At 41.6% G+C, this 18,302-nt stretch overlaps 2 protein-coding genes, 1 long non-coding RNA gene and 1 pseudogene across 3 annotated transcripts in view; 1 reads left to right on the top strand and 3 right to left on the bottom strand.

Annotated features, from left to right (window-relative positions):
- Window positions 1-6,673, bottom strand: part of GTF3C3 (general transcription factor IIIC subunit 3) — a 51,188-nt gene extending 44,515 nt beyond the window's left edge. Inside the window, exons 1-2 of the mRNA XM_002712362.5 lie at window positions 6,440-6,673; window positions 5,486-5,588 (exon numbers count right to left, since the gene is read on the bottom strand). Coding sequence (XP_002712408.2) covers window positions 5,486-5,588; window positions 6,440-6,541 — 205 coding nt within the window. The 5' untranslated portion in view covers window positions 6,542-6,673. The remainder of the gene's footprint in view (window positions 1-5,485; window positions 5,589-6,439) is intronic.
- LOC138848955 (uncharacterized) overlaps window positions 1-18,302 on the bottom strand; it is a 156,258-nt gene that overhangs the window by 123,546 nt on the left and 14,410 nt on the right. The gene's annotated exons all lie outside the window — the stretch shown is intronic.
- On the top strand, window positions 34-972 carry LOC108176907 (large ribosomal subunit protein eL36-like; annotated as a pseudogene).
- On the bottom strand, window positions 8,398-15,110 carry C3H2orf66 (chromosome 3 C2orf66 homolog). The gene is made up of 3 exons (XM_017343220.3): window positions 12,487-15,110; window positions 11,210-11,407; window positions 8,398-9,547 (listed from the first exon to the last, which is right to left on the bottom strand). Exons 1-2 carry the CDS (start codon window positions 12,607-12,609, stop codon window positions 11,228-11,230), a joined length of 303 nt encoding a protein of 100 aa, XP_017198709.2. The 5' UTR covers window positions 12,610-15,110; the 3' UTR covers window positions 8,398-9,547; window positions 11,210-11,227.

The raw sequence follows: 18,302 nt of genomic DNA, 5'->3' as shown, positions 1-18,302 counted from the left end.
CCCCAGCCATATCCATTTTGAAAGTAATAGTAAATGAATACCCTCAAAAACAACACAAAGAAGAAAACTGTTACAAAGCCATATATTTTCTCTGTAAGAATGGCTTACTTAGGGCAAGCATTTGGTCTACAGCTGGGACACCTGCTTCCCCTTTTGGAGTGCTGGGGTTCAAATACTGGTTCTGCTCCTAATTCCAACTTCCTGCTAAAGCACACCCTTAGAAGCATTAGGTGTTGGCTCAAGTACTTAGGTCCTTGCAACCCGGGTGGGAGACCTGGACTGAGTTCCCAGCGCCCAGCCTTGGCCGATACAGGAATTTGAAGAGTGAATCAATGGATGGGAGCTTGCTTGCTTTCTCTGCCTCAAACAAAAAAAAATTTTTTAAATAATAGCTGAACCAGCCTCTAGGCCTCATTCTTATGTAAAAGCAAAATTAAGTGGAAAATCAGAAACACAAGCTGTTAATAATCAAAAAACAGAAAAGAAAACAAATAAAAGAATTCTATCCCGCCGCAGCAGCCATTAGAAAGTGGCAGTCATAGCTCTGCGCTACCCCATGCTCGTGGTCCTCAACAAAGGCCACAAAGTGACTAAGAGCATGAGCACATCAAAGTATATAGCCGCTGCCACTGGTGCCTCACCAAGTACACCAAGTTTGTGCAAGACATGATCCAGGAGGTATAAGGCTGTTCCATGGAGCTGCTCAGGTTGCCAAGGACAAAGGGCCCTCAACTTCATTAAGAAAAGGATAGGGACACATATCTGTACCAAGAGGAAGAGGAGGAGCTAAGCAGTGTCCCAGCCACTATGAGGAAAGCAAGCAGCTGCCAAGATGGACTGACCCCCTCCCCTTGCATGATAAAGCTTTCTAAGCTCTCCCCCAAACCCCAGTGCTCTCCTGTCTGGGCAGTGAGAGAGAACTGGGACATAAAGCAGTCAGTGATACTGGAAATGGCTTTTAATTGTAGTTAAATAGCTCATATGTACCCTCTCCCAACCTCTCAAATTATAAAATAAAACCCTAAGAACTAAACAGCTTAGTGTACAGAAACCACATACTATGGCACAGTGATTAAATGCATGAGGGATTGTCGTGGAAAATGCAGTTTATGAAACACATACACAGATTTCAAAACTGCTTGTGCCAAATAAACATCTTCTAATTCCATTTCTTCCATAAACATTTTGAAGTATCTTCACATATATGTACTCAAAAAGTACCCACCATCAGGCAGGTGTTTGGCAGCAGTTAAGTCACCACTTAGGAAACCTGTAGCCCATATCAGAGTGCCAGGCTTACACCTCATCCATTCCACTTCTGTTCTAGCTTCCTGCTAATTCACACCTTAAAAGGCAGGAAATGGGGGCCTGGTGCCATGGCTCACTTGGTTAATCCTCTGCCTGCGGCACTGGCATCCCATATAGGCACAGGGTTCTAGTCCTGGTTGCTCCTCTTCCAGTCTAGCTCTCCGCTGTGGCCTGGGAGGGCAATGGAGGATGGCCCAAAGTGCCTGGGCCCTGCACCTGCATGGGAGACCAGGAGTAAGCACCTGGCTCCTGGCTTCAGATCGGCACAGCGGCCATTTGGGGGGTGAACCAACGGAAGGAAGACCTTTCTCTCTGTCTGTAACTCTACCTGTCAAATAAATAAATAAAAATCTTAAAAAAAAAAAAAGGCAGGAAATGATGGCCCAAATACCTGGGTCCCTGCCACCCATGTGGGAGACCTGGACTGAGTTCCAAGCTCCTGGCTTTGGCCTAGCCCAGCCCTAGCTGTTGTGAACAACTGGGGAGTAAACCAGCAAATGGAAAATCTTACACCCTCCCTCCATCTCTGCCTTTAAAAAATAAAACAAAAATTTCTTTAATGTCCAGCATATAGTAAAGGCTCATTGAATGCTATTAATATTACAATAGCATTATTACCTCAGGTACAAAATAACATTTCATTTTCATCTTAGGATACCACTACAATGTAATTTTTTAACATGTTCAAAATGATGACCTTTTATGATCAAGAACACATTAATTCAGAAGCCATTTTTTTCTTTAAACAAAGCAGACACATTTAACATATTTTAGAAATGCTCCAACAAAATAGTTCAAATTTTAAATATACACGTATGAGAATATATCAAATATATCAAATGAGAATGTATCATATATATGTGGAAAAACTGAAGGAAAAGTTTATTTTGTTGCAAAAAATTTTTAAACCCAATCATAGTTTTTTCATTTAAAGAAAAAAAGTTAATGGAAAATGCACAATATGAAAAACTAGGGGCTGGCACTGTGGAGTAGTGGGTAAAGCCCCTACTGGTGACACCTGCATCCAATATGGGTGCCAGTTTGAGTCTTGGCTGCTCCATTTCCAATCCAGCTCCCTGCTAATGCACCTGGGAAAAATAGCAGAATACTGCCCAAGTCCTTGGGCTCCTGTACCCACAATGGAGACCCAGAAGAAACTCCTGGCATCAGCCCAGCTCCAGCCACGGTGGCTATATGGGGGGTGAACCACTGGGAAGAAGATTCTAATTCTGCTTTTCAAATAAATAAAAATCTTAAAAAATATATACATGGATGTCAATTTTTTTTTGCACTGAAATAAATGTATCTTTAAATTCCATTTCCACAAACTTTTTGAAGTATACTTGTGTTCATGGGAATAAACTGTTAAGCCTTTGGACTCATGTGAAATATTTTAAACAAAATACTAGATAAATGAGATAATATTTAAGGAAAAACAAATTTTAAAAGCTACATGTTGTTGAGGCCAGCACTGTGGAATAGCGGGTAAAGCCGCTGCCTGCAGTGCCGGCATCCTATATGGGTGCCCGGTCAAGTCCAGGCTGCTCCATTTCCAATCCAGCTCTCCACTACAGCCTGGGAAATCAGTAGAAGATGGCCCAAGTCCTTGGGCCCCTGCACCCATGTGGGAGACCCAGAAGAAGCTCCTGGTTCCTGGCTTCGGATTGGCACAGCTCAGGCCATTGAGGCCATCTAGGGAGTGAACCAACGGATGGGAAAACCCCCTCTCTCTCTGTGTGTAACTCTGCCTTCAAATAAATACATAAATCTTAAAAAAAAAAAAAAAAAACTACATGTTAGGGCCGGCATTGTGGTGCACTGGGTTAAGCCACTGGCTGCAATGCCAGGATCCAATATGCATACCAATTAGAGTCCCAAGCTGCTCCACTGCAATCCAGCTCCCTGCTAATGCAACTGGTAAAGTAGCAGAAGATCACACAAGTGCCTGGGCCCCTGCAACCCACATGGAAAACCTGGATGAAGCTCCTGGCTTTGGTCTGGCCCAGCTCTAGCTGTTGCAGCCATTTGAGGTATGAAACAGTGGACAGAAGAGCTCTCTCTCTCTCCCCTTCTCTAACTCTGCCTTCAAAAAAACTAAATATATCTCTTTTTTTTTTTAAACAAAAAGGTACATGTTCTGAGCAATAAATATGTCATTATTATGAAATCACAAGGATCACATATAAGAATGACGAACCAATAGGGATGAAATGTGTAAAATACATCACACAAAAAGAAGCAAAAGAGAAAAATCATATGATCATCTTAACAAAAAGAATCACTTAATCAAATTTAATACCTGTTCCTAATAAAAATTATTAACTATAAATGAAAATGAGTATCTTTAATTTAATAAATAGTATTTTCAAAGTTTTCCACACAGTTAATGGTGACTCAATGAAAGTTACTGGGAATGAGATAAAGATGTCTGCTAGTACCAACCTGCACTAAAGATTTTAATGAATGTCTTAGTTAATGCAACAAGGAAAGAGAAATAATCATAAAGATACAAAGATGGCTAATTAAAATTAATGTCAGATATTACATATGTAGAAGAAGATCCAAAAGAATCTACATACAAACAGAATACATGAATTTAGCAAGGTTGCTTGAAACAATGTCTATAAAAATAAACTGCAGTTTATATACTAGCAACGGTGAACTGAAACCGCCCCTTGACCGGATTGGCTATCTTGGCTATATAAGCTGTTGTACCAACTGAAATAAACGAGTCTGCGGGCTGCTCGCCTCTGGCCCGCTTTCACCCAGCTCCCAGGGTCTGTGTGGTGACTCCGCGCCTCTTGTCCCCACCACGCTCCTCCTCTCAGAACAGATCAACCTCAATACCTATCTACACAGTTGTAGGGAAGTCACTCGAGAGCAAGAATTTAGCAGTGGCATTCAGCAGTGACCAGGAAGAAAAATTACAATGATCCTGGAGGCCATTAATTCCATTTAGTAGACTTCACCAAAACTTGTGCCTGACTGACCCCCTTCTTCTGCCCTGAATACATGCTCACACCAAGAACCTTAGGAAAGTTACGGAATGCTTCTCTCCAAGGAAATTGGCAGCTTTATATCTTAACTGATGGAGTCATCTGAGCTGAGGCCATCTGAGCTCCCGACAGGCCAAAATACACTCAGCTGACTCCTTTTTTTTTTTTTTTTTAAGGAAAGCCTGATGGCTAGCTCTTAGGGGCAGTTTGAGGCATCGTGACTGGCTGGCAGACACCCACTGGTGCCTGTGACTACAGCTGCACCTCAAAAACCTGGTAATGGAAGAACATCTCCTCTCTTGGGCAGATGAGAAAGGACCCCCAGCAAGCTGCCAGACATCACCTCCTTGTCCAACTCACTTGTTGGGCAAAGCGAGAAACTATAACCTTATTTTTCTCTTTTTCCAAACCCCTTCTTCCCTACTTGGTCCAAAGGTAGGAATAAAGTTTGTGTTTTCAGTGTAAAATTTAGTTTAGTTCTTAATCAGATCCTATACAGGAAGCTACATCCTAATTAACAGTTTAGCATTTCAAGGAAACTTGACATGGGTGAATGACTACCATGTGCAACTGATCACTACAAAAGTGGATAAGTGGAAATTAATAACTTTGTATACTAGTTCATCAATTAAACTGTGCCAGGTTTAGTCAGTCTGGATGCACTATCAAACTTAAGTATCTGGACATGTAAAGCTGAGGTCGGGATCTTAGAATGAGGTCACATACTGAAATGCGTGTGCTGTGTGTGACATTCCATCTGGGCAGCCAGTTGACCTTCCAGTCTGACATTCCTAGCTTATGTCACTGTAACTAAAGCAGGGGTTTGGAAGTCACTTTGCACAGAAGTATAATTCACTACAATGGGGCAGAGAAAATAATTTGGAAGCAATTTATCACCAAAGGAGTAAAAAAATACTAATTCTAAAAACAGCCTCCTCCAAATACTAATGTCAGTTTGAAATACTTTTCCAACACCAGAATTCACAAAAATAACCATCAGCAATCATATTCCGCATGTCAACAAATACTTATTGAGTACTGTGCTGGGTATAAACCAGGTAATCAACAGGAGAATATCATCAAAATGAAATAAAATGAAAATGAAAAAACATTTTTCATTGAATTACTTTGCTTTGATACTCTTTAACATTTAATGCAGGTGGCAAATGATCTTAACATACCTTCATTGTCCTGGAATTTGGTAGAGTCAATTCCAGATGAAGATGGGACTTCAGAATCATTTGGATTTTCTTCAGCTGGTAACTTTCCTTTTTCCTGAAGACTCTGTGAATAAACATTAATAAACCCCCAAACGGATGCAGATTTAGCTCTTCCCAAAATTTGCCTTATTTTTTTGTTTCTATACAACTTGAGCTATGCATCTTACATAATATATACGGAATCTAAAAGCATTTCAAAGTATTTAGGTCTTATTCCATCAGAATACATTATATGTAAAAAGTTAATATTAATGATTTAATTTGCATATTGTATCCTAATACTTTAAATTAAGACACCTAACACTACTAGTCACATGAATTAGGAAGGAATCGCCAACTAATTTTACAAGGTTCAGTTACTTCTTATTTTCCCTTGTATGTCGAATAAATGCAAAAATATGCACAAGGTTCATATAGTTCCTAATTAGTATGAAAAACATAGGTAGTACAAAAATTTGTTATTACTAAAGCTCGCTTTCTTGGTGGAAGATTACATAACTCCAATAAAGCCTCCTCAAAAATGGAAACCTAATCCCACTGGTTTTGAAACACAGAAACTGAGACCAAAACAGAGGTGGGTTGCCCACTCACGATCCCAAAACGACTTCGTGGCAAAGCCAGAACTACAATCGAATACTCCACTCTCTCCTCCCACCCGCCATTTAACTTCCCAGAGTTCAACTACCATGAAATTAAAATTTAGTATTCAGCAAAAACAAGGGCGGAGAGGGAGTCGGTTACCACGGAGACAAAGGTGTGGGGAAGTAAGAGACACAAACTGGATTTCTGGTAAGGAAGAGAAGCCGCGGGGGCGTTCCTGGGCACCCTACCCCAGCCGAAGGGGTCGCCTGGGCCCCCCACCCACTCTGTACTGGGGCGACAGGGCAGACGCATCCCGGCCTAGCACCGCCTCACTTTCTTCTCGCGGGTCTTTCTCTCCTCTCTCCGCCTCTCGAACTCCTCAAAGGAGATTTTCCCTTCCAGGTAATCGATGAGCTCCGGACTGAACCCCGACATGTCTGTAAATCCGTCAATACAGCCCTAACAGCTGGCACAGCCAACCAGGACGGCAGCGCCTGCAGACGCTAACCAGCGCGGGGGCGGCGGAGAAACCGGACGCCGCGTTCCCCAGGCAAACCCGCCCGGCCTGCGCCGCAGCCACCACGCTACCGTTCCGCCTGCGCGCAGGCCGGATGCGTGGCGCAGGCGGCAGCTTTTGGGCCGAGCCTTCCTCACAGCAGTCTTACCCACCCCACAACGCCTCCTTTAAGCGTCTTGTTTTAAGTAAATGAGGTCTTTGTAGAAAAGTATACTTCAAAGAGATAATTTTCTCAAATCTTTAAGAAAATATTTGTTTCCAATCTCACTCCTATTCCATTTCTTTCTCCGAATGTGCTTTCATTTGGTGTTTGCTGTAGCGACAGTTCCCCTTGATTTAACCGTTTGCTCTACCACGTGCATGTTTCACTTTGCCATTCTTCCCCGCGGGAAAGCTAAAATCGGCCCCTAATTTAAGCTTTAAATCTCATCCCCGCTGGCACCTTCACTTTTCCGCTTTCTACAAAGGCTCGAATTCTCCCTCCTTCAGACTCTTTCTCATTCTGTAAATATGTTCACCTGGACTTAATGTTCCGCTGCTAACTCCCCTCATCTTTTACAGTCAAGCTTTTAGAAGGAATCAAAAACTGGATATTGCTGTCACACACTGTTTCCCACTTACTATAGACAAGCCACTGTGTTATGCACATCCTTTAAAATAGAAATATTGTCTCCTGTAGAACAGGGAGCAGATTTGTTTTCCAACTCATAATGCTTTCGTCTAGGGCAAAGGTTGGGCATGTTTTCTAGCAGCCTCATTATAAATGTGGAGATTTCCTAAATTTGGACTTCCTCAGCTTTTGTATAAACCCACTTGTGCCCAGCATATGCCTAGCCCACATTAACATGCCCCCCTTTGATACGTGCTGAACAAAGAGAACCACTGTGAATGTAAAACTCATTCTGCCTACTGGACCATGAGAAAGTGGTGAAGTCAGTTTGTCTCTGATCTGGGAATCTCTCTGCCAGAATCAGTGAAAATGTAGACAGCTAGTGTGTGGCTTGCAAGAAGAGCAGAACTCTCAACAGCTCGTAACCACACTAAATCTCAGAGAGAGATCTGGAGAAGGGGATCCTCATTGAAGAAAGTCAGAATCATTATTGAGAGACTACTGAGAGCCTATGTAGAGTAGTGCCACAGACCCCTTGAACACCTGCAGAATATTTATTTCCATTGGAAGAAACACTACAACTTTGGTCTTATCCTACCAATACTCCACAGCCAAGAACAAAATCGCTTCTTGAGTGGGCTTTTAGAAATATATGTAAGGTGGTTTTGGTTGTCTAAATGATATGGCAGAGGTGACGAACTATCAATATACAGTGTCTGAGTGTCTGGGGACCAGGTGTACTGGATGGTCACACACACAGTGAGGACTTCGGCTACCCCAATTGCCAATAGCTCTGCCACTACAGAACTCAAGTCAGTGTGGGCCCTGAGCTTCCATCAACAGCTGCGGCCAATGGTGAAGAATTTTCCAGCTAAATAATGCATGCTCCTACCCCAGGTGAATGCCCTCCCTTATCAAAGGCCTAGAAATAGGTAAATTTCTGAGTCTTTGACACCCATGGGGAGGGGGGTGTGAGAAACAGGGAAAACAAAAAACACTGGTAGTTGATTAGAACTTGAAATTGGTGAAGTGCTTCCTACCACTATCATTTCTCTAAATCAGCTATATTTTTATGAGGCATAGCTCATTAATAATTACTTGGTGTTTATTTGTAAAAAATTTGACATTAAAAGCAATTGCAATTACTGTGTGAATGACACAACAACACATTTATTTCAAGTCGACAAGTATTTACCAAATAGAAGCTAGGCATTGTGCTAGGTGCTGGGGAAAAAAAAAGGTGGATTCGATATGATCTCTGCCTACAAAGGTCTCATGACACTCCATGGAAAACAAACACAAATAAAACTCATTACGACAGAATATATTAAACCAGACACAATCTGTTCTTGCACAAATATTTTATTCTTCTATCAATCATCCATGAAAAGAACCATGGTACACTATTTTAGAACGTGTAGACCAGTGTTACAAGGACACTTATATTTACCTTCAAAGAGTACAACATTCCTTCTGCAGGAATCATAGAAAGAATGATGCAAAGATACAGGAAATATAGCTATCCCAATTGAGAATCTGGGGATGAGACTAATTCAGCATGAGTGGAAGCAAGGAGAGAGGGATGGCTGGAAAAGAAGGGAGATTCACCTTTATCTATCCTCCATTCTTGAAGAGGCTATATGCTGCAGAGGGAGGGGTGGGCTTAGCAAGGATATTTGGTGCAGTACTATGTGCTCCTCTGAATGTATTGGCAGCAAACATCTCCCAGAGACTTTAACAACTTCTAGAATCTCATGTTTCTTTGCTTTTCATTTCAAACTTCTTTGTGACTATCTGTCACTTATTCTCATTTGGCATGAAATTAACACTGTGGAACTTTAAATAACATGCTGAAACTTGATTCTTTTTAGGGAATAAAAAAGCTAACTTTTAAATCCAGACTCCTCCTATATATAATAAATCATGATGAAAATAAGCAAGGTCCCTTTCAAATAAAATATTGATGGATAAAAGGTAATAAATATAAATGACAAGTTTTAAAAGCCTAAAGAAAACATCTACCTGAAAAGATTATCATCTCTTTTTACTTTGTGGCATTTTTTTTAGCTTCTACAAATACATTCAATGTTCTATGTTAATATTTACTTAAGGAAGGACAAAACACTCCGAAAACATATACACAAGTTACTATGTCCCAAAGGTCCATCTATTTATATGTACATTTGGAAATGTGGAACAAAATCATTACAAATTGATACAAAATGGAGGGGAAAAATAACAAACGTGTAGGAAAGACCGTGGTTGAATTTTTCTAATGAGAAGCTTCATCTGCAGTTTTAAAACAGCCAGATACCTGAAAGAAAAAGCAAGTGTTATAGGAATCGAAGACCATACATACAATCAACACAAAGATCCCCAAATCAACATATTTTCAATGAAAACTCTTTGTTTTCATTTTCTGGCTGAAGATGTTGGGAACACAGAGCTTCTAAATGAAAAACACACTCCAAACGGAAACTCTGCCTTGGGAGGGAGCAGTGGTTAAGACACTCCTGTACCATGCTGAAGGACCAGATTTGACTCCCAGCTTCAGCTCCTGACTTTAGTTTCCTGCTAATGCAGATCTTGGGAGACAGTGGTGATGGCTCAGATAATTGAGTTCCTGGTACCTAGATGGTGTTCCTGGCTCCTTGCTTCAGTCCTGAGCCAACCCCAATGATTCCAAGCATTTGGGAGCTCTTGCTCTTTTCCTCTCTGCCTCTAAATAAGTAATTTTTTTTAAAGTTTTAAAGCTCTGCTTCTTTTCACAAAGTTAAATAGTTCCTATTATATTACAATGCCATCAAGTGGGTACTTTCTCAGTCTCCTACCCTTAAACATTACCTCATTCAATGGTCACATGAAAGTTTTTTTTTATGTTTTCTATGATTATTTCTGAGGTAGAAATAAGTATCTGTAATTTATAAGTGAAGAAAGTAAAGCTTACCAGCAACTTATCTGCTCACACTCAACTAGGTTCTATGGTATTAACAATTATTCTCTCTTTTAGTGCCTGATAGCATCGTGCTCAAGTGTGAAAAATAGTCAAGGGAAAACTTCACTAACTTCTCTTCATTCCATTCTATTTTCTTATTTTTGGACAGTAGTCAAGCTCCTACTCCATGTGGTAAATTGCTGCTTCTTTTTGGAATAACAACACTTTTTAAAAAAATCATCATATTTAAAAGAATAATGAAAATCTGTGTTTCACAAACACAATGAAATACAACAATGTTATGCTTCCTAACAATTTTATCTGTGCACTTGAGGAATAATGGGGAAAGATTTTAATTATGATTCTATTCTCTTTATTATTTGACTAAACAAAAAGTTAATCAACTAGAACCAAAATGTATTTGTTTGGAATGCACCATACCTGTTCCTTTTCAAATGACAGATATTTATTTGACAGGAATGCTAAAGTTATAAGAATAATGAAATCTAAATTATAAAAGTAAATACACTTTCAATTTTCTTCCTATTGGAAAAAATGCTACATTTACTCATATTCTGTCTTTTCCTCCCCTAGTTGAGGAAGTTCAAACTCAAATATATGCACGACTATCTTCCCAAAAAAAACTATTCTTTGAATTTTTATTGCTACTTACTCCAGATGCTCAATTCAAAATATTGCTTTATTCATGATTTTCTATATAACTTAACTATCTGATCTGGTATGAAAAGGATATAAGTAAAAGTGAGTGTTGTTTCATTTATTTAATAATTCTGTTAAGATTGGCAATTCTATTATTTTATTTCTCCTCAGAAAACTATGCTTAAAAATAATAATTTTCATTTCATTTTAAAACCAGTCCATGAAATACCTGGAGCTAATCTAAATGATGAGTATAATCAGAACTGGGCCTTTATTTCTATGAGAAAATAAAATCATTTTTCCAATAAATGCTTTCAAAATATGTGCTTTATGAATGAGTTGTATGTTTGGGTAGATCCCAGAACAAAGGACTAGGCTTACCTGAGCTCAGAAGAAACTTCAGCCTTTGAGGTAACTGGGAAAGGAGTTTTTCTGCTCTTCATAATCCGCAAATGCAGAAGCGATAAGATCTGATTGGAAAGAGAGAGGTCTGGGATTCTCATTCATGGAAAATGTATTTGGAAATCTTCCCAGATCAAGACCTCTGCCCTTAAAATATGCCTGGAGACTTCTGAAAAACTAAAGAGAGAAAGAGGATGATCAATGCCACATTTGAAACACCAAAAATATTCAGACTATTTTCCCTCTTTTCCCCCTGAATTGTCTTTAAGGTTAATCTAACAGGTAGGAGGCTGAAATGAAGAAATAGAAGTATAAGCCTCAGCTACTTCCATTCTCTTCCCTGTTGCCTTCTTTCTGACTTGTCAACCCCAAACAAGCTGAGTCACCATTCTCGGTGAAAATGGAGGGAGGAATATCAATGACTTAACAGTATCCCAGTCAGAGGATTCATTGTGAACCCTTTCTTAGTACCAAGGTCAGGACGTAATTGAACTCCACAATGGTCAGCTATGTGTCACAGTTGCTGAAGGAGAGAACCCAGCCACTGCCTGCTGCAATAGCCTCTTTCAGACATGAGGTTTTCCAATTTCCTTTGGGAATAAACACAGAGAAGCTGTGCAAAATGCCATGTATTGGTTTGATTATTTTAGTCTTATATTACTCTGTTTCACATCATTTTCTTTAGATAAACTTTATTTTGAAATGATTGCATCAACATCTTCACTGTATTTGGCATCTTTTTAAAGAGGATTTTTAGTGATATTTTCAAGTTTTATTTTCTAGATAACCATATGCTGAAAGTATGCCTAGTAACTTGAGAATCATGAAGTCAATTTTCAATTTCTGCAACTGAACTTTGCAAGTGATTATATGATAATCTGTTTTATCATCAGATCAATCCAAACTGTGCAAAAAGCAATTCAATCTGGGTTGTGCAGAAAGCAATTCCTTGGTATGATCCTGATTTTGTATATGTATCACAAGTCTACAAAATGTGTCTAAGATCATTTACAAAAGTCATGTGCTGTGTATAAGATTGTTCCTAAATGTTTCTTCTTACAGAAACAAGTTTGAATCGGCTGGATAAAAAGCAGAACACCCCCTACTAGGCTAGAAAAACCTTGGTCTGGTCCTGCTGGGGAGCCTTCTGAGCCCTTGGTTGCCTTCCCTCCCCTGTGCCCTGGAATGCAGAGTGCCAAGCCCCAGATAGGTCCCAGATCCACCCTGCAGCCCAGCACTTCCTGGGATGTTCTTACCAGATCTCGGTTTCTGGGGTTGCTGAGTGGTTTCCATTTATCTTCATTTCTCAGAGCGTTTCCATACACGGGCCCAATTAGCCCCAGGGCAACACACAAGAGCAGAAGGGGCACTTTGGACATGGTGGAATGAAGCTGACTGAAGGAGGGGTCGGGAGAATGTTGGTGATCACTCAGAGATAGTCAGTGAAGAAAGAAAGTAGAAATAACATCCGTAAGAATTAGCATGTTTTCTGCAGCCATCATTTCTCCAGATTAACTAGCAAGTGAGGTCCCCCAATGCAGTTGATTAGTTTAAAGTAGTCCATGATGATGAGAACACTCTACAGTGATGTGCAAAGCAATTATGAATATAACCTAGAAATCTGAGCATGATTATCATTTTTGAAACAAATGCACACTTTATTGTCTCCAAAGAAAGTACAATATCTGTCTTCAAATAAAATATTACTTCAGATACCCTAAACTGAAATGCACCTTACACACACTTCTGAAACAGACACACACATACCACACCAGTGTGAGCAGAGATTGTCTTCTACCTCAAGGTGTAGAATGGAAGCTGAAACACATAGAAAATGCTAACAAAGCTTACCAGGGGTTTGGCTTTGGCTGGTCCTTGTAAGTTACCCTGCCCACAGTCTGCAAGGAGATTCATGGGTACTTATAACCAGAGGATCCACTGCAGAGGGTAGTCATTGACGTGAGCAGAGGGAGTTCAAAGATAATGATTTCATTTTCAGCTTCAGCACAAAGGCCATTGAGAGTCACATCTTCAAGCTTCTTCCAGGGAAGCATTGAACCAAATTCTCTGATAAATGCAGCCGTCTCTCCTTAAACCACCGAACATTTTTTTGTGGATTTTACAAAACACATAAGGCACTTGCACACAGCAAAGTAACTTTCTCTTTTTTCACTTTTAAGAAGGGGTAGATACACTGCAGCTGGAAATATGACGAAGATGATTTCACCTAATAGAATGTCCTCTTGGAGACGTCAGTTTTTTTAAATTAACAGCAATTTTTGAACAGGAAATGCTACTGCAAGAGAAAAAAATCACTCTTTTTGACTTACGTCTTGTATTTCTTCTGAGAATCTTATGAAGTTGTACAGGTTTTCAATAGTGGTGTGGTTTATCATAATACTCCTTGAGAACTGAACAAGATAGCATGTGCTTCATGGAAAAAAATAACAATTACTCTGCCTTCAGCATCTTCTGGCTGAATAAATGTCATCTGTAGAAAATAGTAGGTTCAAGAAATTGATCTTGATGAATCGTGAACTTGCTTTCATGCCAATGATTCAGAATCAAATTCAGGACAAGCTCTGTGTGGAGAAGTCTGGGGATCTGACTATAATCACTAACTATGGTCTCAGCTTTAACCATGGGCATGGCACTGTGACACTTATTTGTTCATTCAGTCAGCAAACTTTTATTGAGTACCTACTGTGTGCCAGGCAGTATACTAGGCTTTGAGAATAAAATGTTAAGGATAATATAGTAAATTACTGCTGAAAGTAATGCCAAGTGATTAAAGGGTTTTAAGCATCCAAGCAGCTTGACTTGACTTGCATTGTTTGATATCACTAAGGTAGCAAACAGAGCCACAGGGGAGTGAGGATCTTTTCACTCACAACATGTTAAGTTAGAGGAAGCGAGGCCGGCACCATGGCTCACTAGGCTAATCCTCCGCCTTGCGGCGCCGGCACACTGGGTTCTAGTCCCGGTCAGGGCGCCGGATTCTGTCCTGGTTGCCCCTCTTCCAGGCCAGCTCTCTGCTGTGGCCAGGGAGTGCAGTGGAGGATGGCCCAAGTACTTGGGCCCTGCACCCCATGGGAGACCAGGAGAAGTACCTGGCTTCTGCCATCGGATCAGCGCGGTGTGCCGGCCGCAGTGCGCCAGCCGTGGTGGCCATTGGAGGGTGAACCAATGGCAAAAAGGAAGACCTTTCTCTCTGTCTCTCTCTCACTCACTATCCACTCTGCCTGTCAAAAAAAAAAAAAAAAGTTAGAGGAAGCTGCAAACTCCAAGTGTAGTTGGAGAGTAGGCAACCATGTACACAGATCTGGAGCTCAGAGGAGAGGATGAGGAAAGAAACGTAATTTCGGAATTGTTTGCATGGAAAAAGATAAAATTACCACAGTAAAGTTTAGAAAATGAGAAGAAAAGGGGACCCAGGTCTTGAACTTTGAGCAATGAAAATGAGACAGGGATCTACCAAAGAGACCTGGATGTGGGCAGAAGCCAAGAGAGAAGGAAAGCAAGAGAAGGGGCAAGCTGGATACCACGAGGCCTGGAAAGGGCGCATGGTGCCTCAGCATTGTTTTGGTCAGTGGGATAGAAGTCAGATTACAAAGCTTGTGGACGGAGGGGGAAGGGGGATGTGAGTACAGCATGCTCTTGGGAAGTTTAGTTGTGAGGCGAACCCAAGGTGAAGGGGTTGTTGTTGTCAATGTGAGACTAGAGTTTGCTTAAATGTCAGTGATTAAGTGACTGAATATCATGGAATTTCACTACATCACTTTCCTGAAACATTCAGGACTTTGATGTTAAAGCATCTGATAGGGCTGGTGCCTTGGCTCACTTGGTTAATCCTCCGCCTGTGGCGCCAGCATCCCATATGGGCACCGGGGTCTAGTCTGGGTTGCTCCTCTTCCAGTCCAGCTCTCTGCTGTGGCCTGGGAAGGCAGTAGAGGATGGCCCAAGTACTTGGGCCCTGCACCCCATGGGAGACCAGGAGGAAGCACCCAGCTCCTGGCTTCGGATTGTGCCATTTTGGGGGTGAACCAACAGAAGGAAGACCTTTCTCTCTGTCTCTCTCTCTCTCACTGTCTAACTCTGCCTGTCAAATTAAAAAAAAAAAAATCTGATAACACTGAAGGGTTAAACTGTGAATGAGATTACAGCAAAGTCACTACACTGTAAACTCCTTACACAATGCTTTTTTTTTTTTTTTTTTTTTTTTTTTTTTTTTTTTTGGACAGGCAGAGTTAGACAGTGAGAAAGAGAAACAGAGAAAGGTCTTCCTTTTCCATTTGTTCTCCCCACAAATGGTTGCTACGGCTGACACACTGCGCCGATCCAAAGCCAGGAGCCAGGTGCCTCCTCCCAGTCTCCCATGTGGGTGCAGGGCCCAAGCACTTGGGCCATCCTCCACTGCCTTCCTGGGCCACAGCAGAGAGCTGGACTGGAAGAGGAGCAACCAGGACAGAATCCAGTGTCCCAACCGGGACTAGAACCCAGAGTGCCACACCGCAGGCAGAGGATTAGCCTAGTGAGCCGCAACGCCCGGCCACAATGCACTTTTTAAATGGGAAAGACTGACTGAATAAATTAAAATAGATTGTCATTTACCTGTGAATAATTTCAATTTTAGTTTAATTTCTATGAAAACCCAACTCATTTGTCCTCCTTTTTATAGGTATAGGTATAGCTCTTTAAAGGAATAATGAGCTAAAAGGAACACATACATAGTTTAGCCACATTCATTAACACTGGAGTGTCCTTGATGGATAAAAGGAATTACATATTAAAATAAAACACTTTGTAAAATTCTTTTGTTTCTTAATTTTAAGTTAGAAAGCAGAATATCCTATTGACAAAGCTGATCACGTTATTTTCCTCAGAATGCATCAATACAACACTAATTGAGTATTTTGCCATTACTTAGCAAATGGCCAGAGAAGAGAGAAAAAATGATATTTTGGGTTCCCAAACCATTCGTCTCTGGTCTAAACCGTACCATTGGGCCTCCATAGTGACGGCACAGCCTTTCCTCATCCTTACCCTGGTATGCTTGACTTCAGACATATGCAAGATGCTCCCTGACATGACGGGTTTACCTCCTGATAAGCCTGTTGTAAGCTGAAAAGGTTTCTTGAGTCAAAAATACATCAAACACAGCTAATCTACCGAGCATTACAGCTTAGCAACATAGCACACATGGCGTATTGGTTACTTCCCTCATAGTCATGGGGCTCTGCTACCCTCAGCCTTACAAGAGAGGATTATCCTGCACATCACTAGTCCAGAAAATACCAAAATTCAAAATCTAACCTCTGGTATTTACTAAATACATATTGCTGTCACATCTGGTAAAGTCAGAAATTGTAGGGGGGGAAGTCTGTAATTAAATTTGTCATTCAATTAACATCTTTTTCTGTGATGGTCACTGTTCTTCTTCAAGAATTATGTATTTATTCTTCTTGTCTCTGTTAGAAAAGAAGGGGGAGCAGATGCAGCTATTTAGCTGTATCAGGAAGAGGAAGAGAATTCAGTCTCTTCTCCCTCCTCCATTATTTGTAATGTTTCCTTAATGATGATGAGCACTTCAACAATAAGGGAAAGGTGCTCATGTGATTTAATAGGGTGAGCCAGGCAGCTGTATGCTCATAGCAAAAACTGCTTTTTGTGTGTGGCAGTGCTGGATTTCAGTTTGAAGATGGACTAAGGAGGAGAAGGGAGAAGACAGCTAAACCCCTTGCAAAGCACAGAAGAACAGTGAAGAGCTGTGAGTCGAAGTCACGGTGACCTTGATGGGCAGGAGAGGAGATGCTCACCCACCGTGTTGTGGGGCCACAAGAAGCTCCCAGATGCTGTGAGAGCCTGGGGAAGTGAGGGAAGGCCCACGACACACCATAAAGGAAGGAGGGCCTGTGCTAAGTGGCTGGCCATCCTTCTGTGGGAACGTTAGCTCTCAAGTCCAGCCTGGCCGCACAGCCTCCGCTTTCATCAGCTCTTCATTACCATCCGCTGGGCCGGCGGCAGCCTCTCCTTCCTCCTCCTGCAGTCTGACTTCCTCACAGCCACCAGCCGTCCCAAAGCACAAATGCCATGATTTGGGCTAGTTACGGGGTACGGAGGGGCAACCATCACATATAGACCTTAAAATCCTATGAGAGGCTGGTGCCGCGGCTCACTAGGCTAATCTTCCACCTGCAGCGCCGGCACCCTGGGTTCTAGTCCCGGTTGGGGCGCCGGGTTCTGTCCCGGGTGCTCCTCTTCCAGTCCAGCTCTCTGCTGTGGCCCGGGAGGGCAGTGGAGGATGGCCCAAGTGCTTGGGCCCTGCACCCACATGGGAGACCAGGAAGAAGCCCCTGGCTCCTGGCTTTGGATCAGCGCAGCGCAGGCCGTAGCGGCCATTTGAGGGGTAAACCAACGGAAGGAAGACCCTTCTCTCTGTCTCTCCCTCTCACTGTCTAACTCTGCCTGTCAAAAAAAAAAAAAAAAATCCTATGAGAGCTCCTGCTATTTCGCCTGCAACTGAGATAAAGGAGTAGAAGCTACAAAAGGTGAAAATCCCAATAATCGTGCTTGAGTTGAGGCCAGCTCAAAGAAAAAGAGAAATAAACTAGATAACTAGATTCACCCAGTGACTGAAATAAACTGAGCTCTTCAAATGTGGCTTTGAGAAGTTGGTATCCAACACCCTGTCTCATCTCTAGCCACACTGAGATCTCCAAAGTCATAAAAGGAGGAAAAGATTTTTCCTAAAATATAGAAGGTTAAAACATTTCTTAGGACTTTGCTTCTGGAAAGAGCCTGAGTGGCTTGCACCACCTTTGGCTTCGCAGCTGACCCCGGAGCAAAGACAACAGAGCAACAAGGCACCACTGCTAAGGAAAAGCTTCTTGGCATCACACACACTTGTTTAGCCTCACATACACTGGTTAGAACTTCTTGATGCCTCTAAGCTAAAGTCTAAACTCTTGACAATGATGTAAAGGCCCTCAATGTGACCCAATCCTACCATTCCAGGCACTGACCTCTCCAGTAACCACCACCCACACTTGTACCTCAGTGCCTTTGCTGCTGT

This window comes from Oryctolagus cuniculus, chromosome 3, assembly GCF_964237555.1.
Source record: "Oryctolagus cuniculus chromosome 3, mOryCun1.1, whole genome shotgun sequence".
In the NCBI taxonomy this organism is placed as follows: domain Eukaryota; kingdom Metazoa; phylum Chordata; class Mammalia; order Lagomorpha; family Leporidae; genus Oryctolagus; species Oryctolagus cuniculus.
This window is presented reverse-complemented; position numbering and strand designations above follow the sequence as displayed.